At 37.6% G+C, this 18,021-nt stretch overlaps 1 protein-coding gene across 29 annotated transcripts in view; it reads left to right on the top strand.

The window, feature by feature from the left end:
• The window catches only part of DLG2 (discs large MAGUK scaffold protein 2), a 1,055,297-nt gene that overhangs the window by 744,569 nt on the left and 292,707 nt on the right, over window positions 1–18,021 (top strand). For all 29 annotated transcript variants that reach the window (XM_074860344.1, XM_074860343.1, XM_074860342.1 and 26 more), the window contains 2 exons: window positions 4,110–4,246; window positions 15,585–15,729. In XM_074860344.1, the coding sequence (XP_074716445.1) occupies window positions 4,110–4,246; window positions 15,585–15,729 (282 nt within the window). The remainder of the gene's footprint in view (window positions 1–4,109; window positions 4,247–15,584; window positions 15,730–18,021) is intronic.

The raw sequence follows: 18,021 nt of genomic DNA, 5'->3' as shown, positions 1-18,021 counted from the left end.
CAAAATACTCTGTGTTCAACAGGACACTTTGTTGGCAGAAAGGCATACTGTGGCAAAGCCATGAACCCATGAATTAGGAATTATGCATTTTATGTCTCTGGAGCACGCTGTTTTAGTTAACTACCTGCAAATCACATACTTCTTAATTACATTTTAAGGTTATGACTTAAATGCTACTTTTTTTGGCTTCTCCATTATTTGGAGGTTCCCAGCTAGGACTGTGAAACTCATGTTGGATTTAGCCTCTAAAATCTTCATTCTGTTTGCTGGCTTAAAATAAACTTGGTTCTCTGTATAGGATAGTAGCAAAATGCAACATGCCATTTGGGTTGTGAGTGAGAGTTTCATTTAACTTCACTTCTTGTTAGAAAGCTGACATTATCTAGCTTCAGTTGATCTTTTAGGCTCCCACTTTGGTTACTGGCAAGTGATATGCCCACAGTGTGATTCATCCCCTGTGTCTTAAACAGTGATTTGATTATTATCACAGAGGCACCTGATACTGGACTAATCATAGGGGGAGCCTCCATGCCTACTTTTTACCAGAAATTAGTTAGAACATATGTTTTTGCGGATACAGTGATGAATTTAAAACATGTATCTAGTGCAGCAAATACTGCAGAATAGATGTAAATAGTCACTGGTTACCTTTTTCTGAAATAGCTATGGCTGAGACTTGGGAGGCTTTTAAATGTTTTTGACTGCAACTTTTTTTTTTTTTTTTAATGGCTTCGTTACCCTTTCAAATATTTTCATGTTTTGTTTACTGATAATCCAGGGAAAACATATGAATAATATCTTTGATTATTGTTATTATCAGCACTTTTTGTGCAGTTCCCAGTTTTGATGGAATATCTCTTTCCTCTGTCCCTTTTCCTCTTTGTGATAACAGTAATGTTTCCTGTCTTATTCCACTATTACACATGTTACTAACTACAGGACCAGTGATCGGCATTTGTAGAACCCAAAGGCAGATGAATTTTACAAACACCTATTCAGTGGAAATGGAAGGAAATAGAGGTTGATTAATCTTCCCTGGTTTACGCATTGTCCCAATGTTGTATGTGCCTGTTCTCTTCAGTGGTTTTCAATGAAGCTGAGTTTGACCTGGATGTACACCAGTATCAAATCCAGTTCTCTTTCCTTTTTCCTCTTGGACTAGTCTTCTTTTCTTCATAGAGCCATAGAATGGTTTGGATTGGAAGGGACCTTTAAAGATCATCTAGTCCAACCCTGTCTTTCACTAGACCAGGTTGCTCAAAGCCCCGTCCAACCTGACCTTGAACACTTCCAGGGGTGGGACATCCACAACTTCTCTGGGAAACCTGGTCCGTGTCTCACCACCCTCATCATAAAAAATGTATTCCTTACTGCCATTCTAAATCTATCCTCCATCTGATTCCCATTGTGGGGCAGTTGGGTGCTCTGTCCAAGCTGAGGTGGTGCTGTGAGGCAGATTGCTCATTAGCAAAATAGGAAGTGAAAGGGAGAGTATTCCTCAAAGTGACTCCTGATCTTCTGTGTTTTAATGGCAATGTTCTCCTAACCACAGGAGTCAGTAAGAAAAAGGTTCTGCAATTAAATATACTAATTTTTTTTAATTCAATGGTTCAATGAAAAAGATCAAGTTTAGAAAACATATCTTCCTCCTTGTGTTCCCAAATGTTTGAATAATTCTCTGTGTTTAAAATAGGATAAGAATCTGATATGAGACTAACCTGATGTAGCTAGTGACAAGAGGGATCCACACCAAGGATGCACAAACCTTTCTGAGGTCTTAAAACAAAACAGAAACCTTCAGGCTTAATGGAAATGAGACTCTAACTCAGGTTGTGAACTTTTATAGCACTGATCTACCCACACACCTCTTCCCACATCCAGCCCCCAGCCTTTCAGAAACCAAGAGTGTGATTCATCTCATCTCTTTCAGATGTCTCTTTGAGATGAGATGAATCATGCTTTAAAAGCCCTTAATGAATTTTCATTGATTATAAAGGTAGCATAAATGATTAGCATAGTTGTCTGATGTCATTTGGCCATGTGAATCCTACCCAAAAGTTTTATCGTAGTATACTTTCCTAGTGCCCTAGCAATTAGCAAAAGTCATTTAAGTAAAATTAAGTGGGCCATTGTTCCATTCCCCATTCTTCTCAAAAAGAAATCTTTTAAAGAAGGCAAGTGTGATTAGGCAATGAAACTAAATCATTATCAATAAGAAACACAGAGAAAATCTGTCTCTTCCTCAGTTGTCTCTCCTACCCACTCTCATCATCATTCTGGAATACTCTCAGATCTTCACTTTACTGGTAGAAGCATATGCAGATGTTTTTTGGTGTCAAAAGGATTATAGTTATGTCACCAAGGATTATTCAATCATTATTCCTTGTCCACAAACAATGTTTTAAAGAAAATTTCCATTCTTGATGTTTCCTTGGAATATCTTTTTGCTTCTTTGTTAGTAGTCCCAGGGTGATGAACAAATTCTTCCATGCTGGAGAGATCATGATCTTTTTATTCTTGTAGTTGTCCTGGCTGTAGCACATAAATAGTAACAGTGATCACTAGCTTTAGCTGGAAATTCAATAAAGCTTTATTTTAATTACCCCATATTTCTGAATTAGCTTCATGTGTATTGTTAATAGTCATCTTAATTAATTAAGTAGTGTTTCAATTTGAGATATAAATTTGGAGGTTTCTTTTTGTAATTTACTGTTTTGGCACTATTCAATAAGTAGTCCATTATGTTATCTGACCTCACATATTTTTTAAGGTAAAATAATGGTCAAATGAAAATAACGTGAGGAAAAAAAATCAAAAAGATCTAATTAACTCAGAAGAGGTTATCTTTGTACTCATACAACTGCTAAAAAGCCTGTGTGTATTAAATATACCCTCCCTTAAGTTTTATTGCTCAAGCAGTCAGGCTGGTGAATTTGCGATAAAATGCCAACTTTCAGGCAACTCATTTTTTACTCCTGCATTTTACTGCTCAGGCTGCAGCTATTACTAGCATGTTTGTTTTAAGAATGACTGAACAGCATGGATTTCGTAGATAAAACTAGTGATTATTCTCTAAATAGATACAACTATTTTTTCTGTACAGGTAAAAGAGAAATGGCTGGTTGAAGCAATAATCTAAGCAGGTTATTGTCAGTAACAGCTTATTTGTTCAGCTGGAAGTTCCCATTAGCTATATGATCTATGAAAAATTAACTGTACGAAGTAGATTTTTAAGGAAATAAAGAACAGTAGTTTCTGTCTTTTCTCTGACTGAGAGATAAAAATGTTAATTATAAATGAAAGCAATGATTTTCCTGTTTATGCAATGTGTCAGAAGATCGGAAAAGTAGGAAAAGTGTAAAACTGTCTTTTTTTTTTCTTCCCCCAACATCTATTTATTTTGCCTTCCTTTTGCTGAATCATATTGGCTGGTATTATTGACATTGTTCCAAAGTTTGGCTCTTTGGGTGTTTATCTAGGAATTTCACTGATCAGTGAACAGAAGTTACATTTGTACAAAGGACTATTGCTTTCTTATTTTATGTATCCATAGCCAAAGATATTTGTGTCCTAGAAAAATATGTGAAATGCAAATATCCACACCATTTATCTTTCACTTTCACAGACCCTTCACTGTGGTACTACAGAAATTTGCAAAATCTGCATCACACCTCTCCCAAGTATTTTTCAAATTGTGTGGACAATCAGAATACCTTTAATTTTGTTCTGATAGATGGTGATGTATTTTATACCAATATTTTAAAAAAATAAACTCCAAGCTTCAGAGTTTTATTATTAGTCATGTCAAGTTGTGCCATAAATTCTTGATGTAGGCTGCACTGTGGCCCCTGGCGAGGACAAGCTATGGGTATAGAATCATCACTGGTTTGATTATTTTTGTCTCTACCTTCCTACAATTGTACCTGACAAAGAATTTCCTTAATTTATTTCAGTCCCTGACCTTCCATCCCACAAATATCTCTTATGTTATTTGTATTTCTGTGAAAAATACTGTAATTGGACAGTAGATTAAATACATGCAACTCTTGCACTGCTCTTTAACGTTATATATTGTATTGCTGATGTTTTGTTTTCCTTATCTCCTTCAGGTCTGGGATTCAGTATTGCAGGAGGGGTTGGAAACCAACACATCCCTGGGGACAACAGCATTTATGTCACCAAGATTATTGATGGAGGAGCTGCGCAAAAAGATGGGAGGTTGCAGGTTGGAGATAGACTTCTTATGGTAAGTATGAGAAATTTAAATCGCATGTTACTTGGCTGAAAATTATTTCATATAAGGACTTTCATTCACCATACATGTTACTGGAGGTAACCATTACAACTTCTATAATAATTATGAGTTATATTTCTGTCATCTTCATTTTTTCCCAGTCTTTATATATATTTCTGAGGCTGCAGTTAAAAAAGCATTACTCTGGAAAACCAACATTTTATGAAGAGAAGGCAGTGGGCTCTATTGCTTTGACAAACGTTTTACTGAGAAGAGAGTAAACATATTATGCACATCAGCAACAAGTCAAAATGCACCAGGAGACTTTAAAAGGTTTTAGACAAACTGTTCATTATGGCAGTACTGATTCTACTGATCATTTTAAGAAAATTGAAAGGTGAAAATATGCCACTGAACTCTCAGGTGTAGCCACTGTCAGTGGACTGTTGCCCACATTTCAGGACATGTAGGAATGCTTTATGTGTATGTTCTATATAGATGTTAAAAAAAAACAAACGTTTTCCATCTTTTTCCTTGAGGAAGTTTACTTATTCTTCTGATGAATCTCACTTCAGGAAATTCTTCCTGATATTTGCAGTGCTAGTACATTGCTCCTTTTAGATTATTCTTTCCCACTCACAGTTTGTTTAATTCTTTGTTGAGGGGGAAATCCTGACCCTGGTGAATCAACAAAAGTTAATCTATGTCAAGTTGTAGTCATGTCAATGCGTTTGCATAGATTTCAGCAGGTAGAGAAATATTTTTTGAATCAGTGCCATGAAAAAAATGTACAGCAGTACACTGTTTGTGATGTGATATCAAAGTAGTAAAAAAATTCCGTGACCTTTTTTGCTGTCTGCAAAACTGTGCCTAATTGATATTTTCTTTATTTGGCTAGGGACACTGTGTTCCAGTCACATGTGAAGATCACCATTCATTTTATACTGGGTATTAAACAAAACTGGAAAGGCACTTGGTTGCTGGTTGACTTTTTTAATTAACCCATGTGCATAGATAAAACAGCTTAAGGATCAAATGATGTTATCAAAATCAAAGAAATGAAACTACAAAACTTACAGTTTCTTTGGCATTTCTTCTTTGCAGGTTCTCAGCACAATAACATTCAAGTCACTGTTGTATGATAAAGTTTTGGCTCATTTCTATAGAATATATATCTAGATTTGCCAAATTTGCACCTTGTTTTGTTATGTTGCACCTTGTAGCAAATCTGCTTGTGTTCAGCTGTTGTTTTTTTCATGATGAGAATTCCTTGCAGATTTTGTTATCTGTATATTTTTGTTACCTTACTCTTAATTTCATCCAACTCATTTGAGATAATAAATAATATATTAAAAAACCCACATGCAAAAACCCCACATTCGCCATCTCCAGTGTAATTTAATCAGGATGAATTTGAATAGAAGAATAATTCTTTTATGTACCACTATGTATAAATGCATTCTTTCCAGATTTTTATAGGATTTGTCTGTTAAGCATCTCTTCTCAGTCTTGAACCTGTGACTCACTGAAGTCAGATATAGATGTTTCTTCATTGTGACAAGTTTATACTCCTGCATCTGACTTCTGAAAATAAGCAGAGGTCATTCTCAGTGTGTTTGATATCTTTACACTGCTTTCCTTTCAGTCTGGACCAGTTCTTTACTTACTGTCATCTCCTTTTATCACTGCATGTGAAATGAGCAAAAAACCAAATCAATCACAATATTGCTCTCCACTACTTATGTACTTTCAGACCAATCTTTACACGGTTGCATAAGAAAATCCTAGTCATTCTACTCTTTGTATACCTTAACCATTAAGTTTTTGGAGATAGATTTACAAAATCAAAATCTATTCGTAAGATCTGTGCAGATTACAGCCATGTTTTCTGGTTCTCTCCAACAAGGCAATGATTTCTTTACGATCTGTGTACCTTCCATGTTTTTTCTCTTCTACTTTGTGAAGTGTCTGTCAGTTCATGGAATTAACTTCATGTTCCTTTGTGAAAAGTGAGTGAAAGAATTAATTACTTTCTTTTGGCAGTGTATCAACACAATATTACCCTTGTCATCTGGATGGTCCTACTTCCGCATCACTGATTCCTTATTGATTATATACTTGAACACTTCCTTTTTTTTTTTTCTTCTCAGTAGTGCATCCTTTCTTGTTCTTTGTTTTTTCCATCATTTCTCTATAAAATTTACTAAAATTTGTCATCCTTCAGAATTCTCAGCAGCTGCTGGGGGGCTTGTTTCATTTTTGTATCTGTGTTCTTATAAGTTTGTGTGAAATGCTTTCAGATCCCAAAGAACATGCAAATCAAATGCATTAAAATTTAAGATGTAATAAAAGAGATGCTGCAAAATCAAAACTAATATTGAAATGTAAAACAATTAGGTGCTATCTGAGCATTTTGCAGCTTGATCACCCTACTGTTATTAAATGCAGATTGCTAATAGTGTATTAAGCATTCAGAAGATGTATTATGTAAATAATGAGCATTGTGATGTTAAATCTATACAAGGGCATGTGATGCAGTTATGTTTCTGTGGTGCTGAGCCTGCACTTAAGGCTTATTATCCTGAGCAGTTGCACAGGAAAATGTTCCATTGTATGATAATCCTGAGGTGCCCATTAGAAAAATTACTGGAGGAAGCATAAGAGTGCTTAAGCTGAAAACTGAGCTCAGTGGTTTTTCTAGGTATATGTGAAAGGACCAGACCAGAGCTCTGCTCTGAACACTTACAGATAGGAGAAAAATACTTACTGTATTCTGGTGGTAATGTCTACGGTAATGTCTGCTGCTGCTGGTTGTAATGCCTGTGGTGAGACTACGACTACATTGGGTGTCTCAGCTAGGTTGCTTCTCTTTGTTCTGGAAGGGAGCAAAGGGAAATCACATACAGAGCATCATAGGCTAACATGATAATTCAGGGTCAACTGTAGGGCCAGATCAGGTTGCTGGGGAATTTATCCAATTAAATCTTGAAAATCTCTAGGGTTGGAACTTGCACAGACTCTCTGGGAAACCCATTCTACTGCTCGACTGTCCTCAGGAAGAAAATACTTTTCCATATAACCTGTTTGACCCTCTCTTGTTTCAACATATGCCTGCTGGCTCTTACCCTGTTACCACATACCACTCTGTAAAGCTTAGCTCTGTCTTAATGACCATGCTGTAAGCACTGGAAGTCTGCTGTTAGTTGTCCCCAGAGACACCCCTTCTTCAGGCTGAAAAAGCCCAGCTCCCCCAGTTTCTCCTCACCAGGCCAGTGCTCCAACCCCAGCCATCTTGGTAGAACTCCCCTCAACTTGCCCCATTTTGTTACATTTCCTATGCTGAACACAGTATCTAGCTCCAGTCTAATGAGTGGCAGTTATTGGGGAATAATCCTTCCCTGGATCTCCTGGCTCTGCTCCTGCTCATACAGCCCAGGATGCTGTTGACCTCTTTGCTGCCAGGACACACAACTGGCTCATGCCCAGCTAGCTGTCCACTGGGAGACCCAAGCACTTTTCCATAGAGCTGCTGCCAGGCTGTCAGTGCCCAGCCTGTGCTATTGAAGGGGATTAGCCTGTACCAGGGCCAGGACTTACTGTTTCTCCCTGTTGAACATCATAAAGTTCTTTTCAGCCCCTTTCTCCAGCCTATCCAGGATGGCAGCCCTGCCCTCAAGTATATGGGTTGGTCCTCACAGTGAAGTGTCATCTGTAAATGTGGTGAAGTTACACTCCTCACCTCTTCCAGGTCATTGTTAATGGTGACGTTACAGTCTAGACAAGTTGTCTGTGTGGTGGGTGGGGAACTGGCTGACAATTTGACCTTTTCAAACTGGCAACCTGACACAAGTGGGGTCCCCCAGGGATCAATACTGAGCCCAACAATGTTTAATATCTTCATAAGTGATCTGGATGAAGGGATCAAGTGTACCCTGGTTAAGTTTACTAACAATACCAAACTGAGTGGGCAAGTGGACACTTTGGAAGGGAGAGCCACCCTGCAGGAAGACCTTCATAGGCTGGAAGAGTGGCTAACAACTGCAGTCTTGCACCTGGGAAAACATAATCCAGGAGTGCTGCACAGACTGGAATCTACCTGGCTGGAGAACCACTCTGTGGAAAGGGACCTGGGGCTCAGTATGAGTGACCGGTGTGCTGCAGAGGCAAAGAAAGCCAATGGGGTGCTGGGTTCCATCAACAAGGGCATAACAGCAGAGATAAGGAATTCATTATCCCACTCTGCTCAGCACTGTCAGGCCACACCTGGAATACCATGCTCAGTTTTGGTCCCAGCTATACAAAAAAAGCTGTGAACAGGCTGGAGAGGGTCCAGAGGAGGTACACAAAGATGATGGGAAGCCTGTCATGTGAGGAAAGGCTGAGAGAATTGAGTTTGTTCAGCCTTGAGAAGGGTCAGGGGAGACCTTATCACCATGTTCCAGTATTTGATGGGTGGCTACAAAGAAGATGGAGACTCCCTTTCCACAAGGAGTCACAGGGAAAAGACAAGGGGTAATGGGTACAGGTTACTAGTAGGGAGATTCCGATTGGGCAAAGAGGAAAATTTTTCACAGTGAGGGCAATCAGCCACTGGAATAATCTCCCCAGGGAAGTGGTGGATTCCTCAACATGGGACACTTTTAAGATTCAGCTGGACAGGGTGCCGGGTCACCTTGTCTAGACAGTGCCTTTGCCAGAACGGTTGGACCAGAAGATCCTTGAGGTCCCTTGTAACCTCATTCTATGATCAGGAAGAGCTGAAGAATGGTTTAAGTTATTACCTCTCAGATAATAATTACTTTCTTTTATCTGATACCATCATCTCAGTTTGGAGGAGTTTATCTACAGAATGGATAAATGAGAAATCAATGTAAAACTGTGTGGTTTTACTAGTACAAAACAACACTAGTAGCTAGAAGGAAGGTATTATTTGGGAAAAACTCTAAAAACATTAGGCGTTGAAAGATAATTTAAGCTAATATTTATCTCTTATAAGTATTAGCTTTTCAAAACTTTGTCTTCTATGCCAAAGTACCCTTGTATCTTTGGGCCATATCCTGTTGCTTCTGGGCCCATGTAGTCAGAGAGATCAGACTTTTGTGGGATTATTTATGCTTATAGGAAAAGTGATGTTGCTCACATACCAAGAGATTTAATGATTCTGTTTTCTTGCTGAAAACAGAAGGAGGAAACAGGAGTCACTTTCCTTTTCAGAATTTTAGGCTTCCTTTCTACCCAATTCTGTGCTGAAAAAAGCACAACCCCATTGCAGCCCTGTGAAAACACCAAACAATTGGTGTTGGGCTGCAATGGAGTTGTGATTGCACAATTGTTGGTATGTTCCTTACAGGACTGCCTAGTAATAGTATCTGTTTCTTTCAGATTGTATGTGGATGCAGGACCATGCTTGTGGTAAAGTAATCAGAACCTGTCATATAAAATGCATCTAGATTAGCATTGGGTTCTGATCAGAAGCGCTCTTCCAAAGTGATTTTGGCTGTCTTGTGGGATGGTCTTTTAGAAAATAAATAGGATTTTTTTAAATGAAACTGCAACAGAAAATGTGATCCAGGAGCATTCCTAATTAGCATTGCATTGCAGCTGCGAACAGGCATTTTAGTCAGCAGACTCGATGGAATGCAAACTAACCCCCTTAAAAGATGTATAGCATGGATGTCATATCATCCAGACCCTCTGTTGCTGTGGGTCACTCGTAGTGCACACATACTTTGCTCAGGTAGGTGCACCCACAGATCCAGAGTTACACTGTGATGCCAGTTGATGGAGTACAGGCATCACCCAGTTAGATTTAAAGGAAGAAAACAGTGTGAACAGATAGTACCTGATCTGTGGGTTGTACTAGCTGACTAGCACAAAGGAAATATGCTAGAAAAATTACATTCTGAGGTGGAAAATGAAATAGTACTGAACCAACCTGAGTTTGGTGGCTGCATCCCTTTTGATGCAGTGCTGGGCTCTGAGCCAGATTTACACTGCCATTGGCTCTGGCCTTGCAATGCTTTATCTAACATTCAGACATAGCTTTACTATGATCTGTCTTTGGACTGTACCCTAGCAATAAGCTTCCCAATTTATTCCTTCTAATGATACTCTTATCTGGTTGTTCCTTCATCCTCATGCCACTTCATTAGCCTTGAAAACATATTTTTATTTACCAAAATCAATGTAAACTGGGATTGAAAAATGATGGTCCAGTATAGTACAGTATCATTTGCACTGTGTGTGCACTACGCTGTTTGAAGCCTGAAGCCCACTGCTTGGTCTCATATTTGCGAAGCACAAACTCTTGCATTTCTCTGCAAAGAGCAGATCTGGTTTAGGACACTTAGCCCATAACTATCAATAATCTAAGGAAGCTAATTTCAGAGGGATTAACAGACTGTCATCTGAAGATAGCTGGTTTCTTTCTATTCAGAGTCCAGCACTTGTACAACTAACTCAGGAGCCCATGGGATTATAAGTACTTAATTAATAAGTAGTTAACTAATTAAAACAGATTTGCATTCTTAAGACAAATGATTGGTCTTCAGCACTGAAAAACCTTTCATTATCTGCAGCCTTTTAAATCATGGTGAGTTTTTAAAAAGGCTATCAGTGTTCTAGATTTACAGCTGACACATCACAGGTGTTTACTGGCAAATGTTCACACAGGATTCAGTCCAGAAAATCCACTTTCTGAATGAAAAGTAGAATATTACACAAATGCAAACATTACCACTGGTAAGGTAAAGATCACCTCTTTGTCTCATTCACTCCATGAATCAAATCTCTCTTACCCTAAATCAATAGAGGAGAGGAATGAATTCCCTTTAAAAAAAGAAAATCAAATAAAACAGACTTATTCCTCCAGAGCTTTTGTTCTGTTAACAGTTTATGCTGTTGTGAATGAAGTTATTCTTTAGAATACTTGTACAGTCATTTTGGGGATTCTAAGCTTTTCACTCTAGCTACTTCTCAGTGCCTTTGTTTTCCAATATGAATCTAGGAAAACTTACAAATAAGATAATTCTTGCTTAGGTTTACACTTCATTGCCTTGATTATGCTATTTAGGAAAAAAAAAAAAAACACCCCAGTCTTTTTATATCTCTTTGGAAACATTTCTTACTGATTTTGCCCATCACTCAAATAGCTTCTTTGATTGCACTTGTATCTTTAATTTCCTTCTCTATTGCTATATTATTTCTTCCTCTTATTCTTTTCCTGTAATACCAGTATGTCTTTGTATCACATACTTTCTATTTAAAGAGACAGCTTTCCTAATTTCTTTTTTACTTCAGGTGCTGTTTGCATTTCTGAATTTTCTGTGTATGGAACTTTCTCATTAGAAAAGCCCCACTTGCTCCATTCCTGTTTTACTTCTGACTCCTCTCCTTTGTCTCCTGTCACAGCATTTTGTGGCTCAAGCATCCGACTCCTGTAACTAGACCAACCAGTCAGATAAATTTTTTTTAGCATTTGCCTTAGGGTTTTTTCCCCCCCTTAATTTGTTGCTACTTGGCTTCTTAGAGCCAGCAAGTTGGCATGCAGTAACTGTTCTACCCACTCAGCTCTGAGGTCAGTCCTTCTGCATGAAAGTTTCAGCATCTCATAGGGTCGTATCCCATATACACTTTGATTTCTTATTTTGTGCACATCTCCCACTCTTTATTTTCTTTACCTCTAACTAAACTCTTTTTTTTTCAAACTATATGCTCCACTAAGGTCATCATGTCAGCAGGAAGTGAAGCTTTGGTATGATGCATTGACTGTGCCACAACCACTGAAAGAGCCAGATTTAGTACTTGAAATTCTGTTAAAATAGGTATCTTTTATGGAAACAAGAAAAAGCTCAAGAAATAGTCTGTCTTGGAGAGTCTGAGAGATTGTCCTCTCTCTGTAAATCTTACCATAAAACACAACTACAACATCATATTTCCTAATAATCACCGTCTCTGGCATGATGTTTTGAAAAATGATATCCAGAGATTTCCTTATGAAAAAAATTACATACTACAGTCATCTTACAATAATATCTAGGGAGCTGAACAATATAATTTTTGAGTGTATTCAGGTTTTCATTGTTGTATATCAGAATACATACAGACTTCTTCATTTGTAATCATTGTTTTATGATCAAAATGTAGAAAATATATTGATACATGCCCATATTAGTATTAACAGGAATTGTAGCTCCAAAGCAAGGACTGCCTTCTGAAGGAAACTGGGAAATGCGTAGTATATTTTGCATACTGTAATCCTAAATTGATGTTGGCAATGACTAAGGAAAGTGGGTTTACCTCCTCCTCAAAGAGCTTCCATTTGAAAGAGGCCTTATGGCACTGCTGAGAATCTTTGTCTTAATGAATGAATCAATGTGGTTAGTTAGTTAGTTAGTTAGTTAGTTGCTCTTGGTGTACATTGAGTCTGTCTTTATTTCTTTGTTTACTGAGAAGTGAGCAGTCCAGGACAAAATTAATTTAGTAGCAAACTTCCTTTCTAGAAGTGTTCTCTCTAGAGATGAGAAACCTCGAATTTGCTATATATTTGGGATGAGTTTGAATAGTAATTTTGGTATATGTTGCTGGAATACTTTTTATAGCAGAACTCTGTTTACTTTGAAGGGTCCTTTCTTTTCCTCAAATTTTCTTCCAGCATCTTTTCTCTGAAGTTCTCCTTTGTATCTTGATTCCACTCGTGTTACCTTCTTTCAAGTTCTACCAAGTTCCAGCTCTACATATTTCAGTTTTCCGCAATATTCTGCACACTTAGGCTTATATATACTAGAAATGAGACAAAAAAATAATCATTGTGCATAAACTTTGCAACGATCTCTGTGATCTTAAAGTGTATAAACAAAATGCATAACTACTCAGACATTAATTCGTAGTTTAGAATCACTTCGTCTTTAATTCTTAACTTCAAGATTTGTACTTGTACATATCATTGGTAAAATACCTGTCCTGTAAAGTTATTGTCAGGGAAATAAGAAGTAGGACCTGTCATAGCAAATAGAAGTTTTATATATATCATACTATATTTTCTGTTTCTAAAATGACTGTTTATCCTCCAGCTGCACAACTGTGACATCCAAGTGTGTTGTGATGGATATGCAACAGTCCTAACCATGATTTTTGTCAGCTAGATTACCAGGAAAAAAAAAATGGAAAAAAATTGCACCAAGTCAATTTTGTGTCTTAATTGTTTTTATACACTCCTAAAAAGACCAAAAGTCAAAGTCCAGACAGTGCTATGATATTTCCTTTTGTGTCTTTTTTTGATTAAGAACATTTATTGACAGCAGCGCTATAGTGGGAGGTTATTATGTGAGACTTTCTTTACTTCAAAAAGCTTGCAGTTAGGATGAAAGACAACAAGATGGATACAATGTACAGACAGCGTGGGAAGGAGAAAAGGTAAAGGATAACTGTGCGTTCATATTTCCAAAGGTGTGAATTTTCAGTATTTGGCAGTTTTGAAATACATAAACAGGAAAGACTTAATTTCAGTCACTTCTTCTTGCTATCAGCCTAGTAATTTAAAAGACATTTGTTTATTAAAAGTGCATATGTATGTGGCTGCTGTTTATAACAAGGAAAAACAGAGGAATTTATAGAAGATTGATATCACATTTTATTTAAATAGAAGACCTGTCAAAATACAGCACAGAGTGTCAGCAACTCTCTTCTGAGTGTTAGGTTGTATCATTTCTCTTCATGTCAAATTGTCATAACATGCATGTCATTGCCTCTTTCAATTAACCTTAAAACCAAGTCTGAGAATTATACAAGGAGCAAAGTTTAAAGAGAATCCTTACATTTAGCAATACTGTCCAATAGCAATCATTCTGTCTTGGTGTTGATGAAAACATCTGGGTATGAAGTGTCCCCCAGTGATTTATAATAGCTGGATTTCTTTCTAGTTACCAAACCCTTTGGCAGTAGTTTATTGTCACAGCCCAGTCTCTGATAATTTACTGATACTAAATTCCCTAGAAAGTATGTATTTTTTTCTGTGATTTACAGCTGTACTATGTTATACTATAGTTGAGGAGCTACTTTTTTTTCCATCTTGCATAATCTTTACAATGAATCCTTGTAGTAACTAGAACTTGGAGGATGGCACTTTAAATCACAATGAAGTGTTTCATATACAACATTCACCGTGAATGTAGGTCACTGGAACAGGCTCCCCAGGGAAGTGGTCACGGCACCAAGCCTGTCAGAGTTCAAGGAGCGTCTGGACAATGCTCTTATTCATATGGTTTAGTTTTAGGTAGTCCTGTGAGGAGCTGGGAGTTGGACTCGATGATCCTTATGGGTCCCTTCCGACTCAAGATATTCTATGATTCTATGGTTTCTGTTAACTCACACCATGTCTGAAACCTGTATCTCCACCCTTCTTTACTCTTCTCCTCTATCCTGTAATTTCTCTGCTCAGGATATGTTTTTTGAGGCAGGGACCATTCACTATTCTGTTTATAGGAGGACAACCTGTTGTTGACGTTCTGTGGATATAGTGGATTTATATGTGAATAAATTTTATACACGTCTACAATAAACCACTTCTGACACTTATCTTTTGATTTTCTTCTCTGGGAGTAAAGCATAAACAGACAAGGTTTCTTACCACTGTTTCCTTCCCTGTTTAATCTGTAGTCCTGTACTCTTATCCTTGCTCTTGTTAAGTATTTTTCTTTTCTGATAAAGCACAGAACTAGTACTACATTCTCTTACTTTTTCAATGTCTCTTTTCTGTGCTTCCAGAAAACTGACAAACTTTCACACTGAAAATCCCTTTCCCCCCATCCAGAACTGCCCTTTTTCATTTCCTGCACCTCATAGGCAGCCCCTTATCCTCTATTCCACTTTGTACCTCTTATTATTATTTCAGTGGTCAATGTCATAGCAGGGATGGAAATATTTGGGATGTTAAGTATTTCTGAGGTTCCAGCCATGCATGCTGAGAGGTGAATTTGGGCAGTTCATCTTGATAGGTCAGATAACTCAATCAGTTTCTGTAAATGACGTGGTGTTATTAAAATATTGTTAAATATTGTTTTATGTTAACAATGATATTGGTAGCAGAATATCACAAAGGGCTTTTCACTCACAAGACCAAGTGCCACTTCAACGCATTATGATTTTGTGATATTATCAATACTGCTATGTCAGTCTTTGAATATACATGTGCTAAGAAAACTGTATTTTCTACCTTGCTGCAATACCGCTTCTGTAATCTTCAGTGCTCTTTGACTACAGCATTTTCCCAACATTGTGATAACTGCAAGGCTGTGTCATTTTTTGTGTCTATTTCTGCATTCTGACTCACCTGTCTGATTTCTCCTTTAAGGTAAATAATTACAGTTTAGAAGAAGTTACCCATGAAGAGGCAGTAGCGATACTGAAGAACACATCGGATGTAGTGTATCTGAAAGTTGGAAAGCCCACCACCATTTACATGACCGATCCATATGGCCCACCAGATATTACTCACTGTAAGTGACTTCTGCAACTCATTTTGTAGGAGATACCAGTTTGTCAGATGATTGTGGTTTTTTCATAGATTGTCCAAAGTGCGCCATTAAAGTTTATGAAACAGCTTGGAAGGCTACAAAAATGACATGTTTATTGCTACTTAAGTATGCTACGCTCATGAAATATTACAAATAATATAACTCTGCTAAAGTATTTTTGCAGCAAAAATAACAATGTAGCTGATGTACCGTTGTGCTGATTCCAATTAGTCATTGTCCAGGTGATCAGACGGAACTGTAGCTCTTACGACATTTACAATAATAAGTATATGCAAATATATTTTGAAATATGATTAGATTTGTAGACTGGAGTCCTCCATCCACTGAAAAATTGGATCAAGCAGACCATCTTGTACAAACTTAGTGAAAAACCTGAGGCAAATATGTATCATATTTGAATAAAATATTTACTTGGAATGTAAAAATGACTTCTCTACTTACAAAAATTTACCTATTTTCTGTATATATCCAATTCTTAAATTATTGTTCCACTTTGCTTTATTCTCAGTCTGCCTATTATTTATGTATGTTATCTGCTATTTTTTCACTGAGGACCAAGGCCTTGTTGAAACAATATAATAAAGCTCAGTGAAGGATCTCATAGGAAGAGAAGATGATTTTGTTTTAAACCAAACTGATTTCAATCAGGCTGTCATATCCACACACTCAAAATCATCTAGGCTCATGGTCAGCATTCAGGTAGAAAGACATGCATCAAGCTGCATCACCAGGACTACCTGAAATGACCAAGTACAAGGGTGGGTGGCTGTGGAGTCCTTTTCATATACATATGCCGCCTTCTTACGTTGGCAGCTTCCTTGCTGATGTGCTTTTTGTACACTTAAAGGAGACAACAGCAATTAGCATCTTCTGTCTCTCCCATCTGTCCTACCTATACATGTCTTTAGGATTTACTCACTTCTCTTTTGTCTCCTTATCTGAGTGTCCTAGGCTCCAATCTAGTCTTTATCTCCTGCCATCATCTCTTAATGGCTTGAGTCTTTGTTTTAGTTTGGGTGTTGGCTGTCCTGATAAGTTACGCATAGTTATGTTGAGAATTGATGACCTATTGATGAATCTAGGTGCTATCAATACATGCCATTCTTATACCCCTCCTACCAGTCCTCCTGGTACCCATACCCAGGCATTCCCATTCCCTTTCATTCACAGCAGTCTTAACATTTCAATTGCAGCTCACTATGCCACTGGTGCCTGTTAGTCTAAACAGTTCATTGCTGTAACTCCCTTTCTTCATTTAGTTGTTCAATAAAAACTGCCCACGTTGGGTTCACCTACCAACAGGGACCATCTGAACCATCTAACGACTGGATGGCAGTTTAATTTTTCATAAGAGCTTCAGCAACTGAACTATACCCATCTTGATCTCCTGCCAATAATCCTAGGGGTACCTAAGGCCAACCGAGGGCTGGCAAAGGCATATTTTCCCAGTAAATGCTAGAAATTTAAATTTTTCTGCACTTTTGCATAGTGTTGCTATTGTGGACTGGAGAAGTTGAGGGAAAAGCTAAATATCCATAATCCTCTTTATTCAGACTGCTCCATAGAAATAGAAGGGAGTGTTTTGTAACGTGCACATCAGGTGGTATACTCAACTGTGCTGAGGATACCTATTTAGTTAGCAAATGTTACAACAGATGGCAATCATGTTGTTCAGTAGCAGTCTGGTCTGGATCTTAGTGAAGCCCAAGAAGTAAAAATGCTAAATGTTCCTATCCAATCTCCTGCTTTATCATACTTTCCAAAATAATAATTTGGGAGTTCTAAAATAGTGTGTTTTATTATGTCAGATTATAGATCAGCAGCATATGAGAAGACAGAAGTAATTCCAGAGGGAGAGTAAAGGTTGAAAAGATTTGCAGTAGCCCATCCGAGGCTGTTGGTGCATACAGATTCATTTATCCTTAGGGAACATTTCATTATACCTACACATTCAGAGTATTTCAGAACGGGTAATGGCCTTTCCCTGTAGAGATATTTTGCTTGAAACATTCTGTATCTCACCATCTGAAAGAAAGACTAAAACTAATACTGGAAAGTTTAGCTGCTGCCTTCTCATGGGAAAATTAATCATAGCTCATTGCAGAAGCATGTATCATTGTTTTTCCTATTTATCATTTCCTTTTCTAATTACATTAACTAAAGATTGAATACAACTGTTATTACATCTCTCCAGTCATAAATATCCCCAGTAGCTTCAGAATAGCAAAAAGCAAGCAAACAACAAAACCCACA

This window comes from Strix uralensis, chromosome 2, assembly GCF_047716275.1.
Source record: "Strix uralensis isolate ZFMK-TIS-50842 chromosome 2, bStrUra1, whole genome shotgun sequence".
NCBI lineage: Eukaryota > Metazoa > Chordata > Aves > Strigiformes > Strigidae > Strix > Strix uralensis.
The sequence above is the reverse complement of the archived record's forward strand: the minus strand, read 5'-3'. Positions and strand labels throughout refer to the sequence as shown.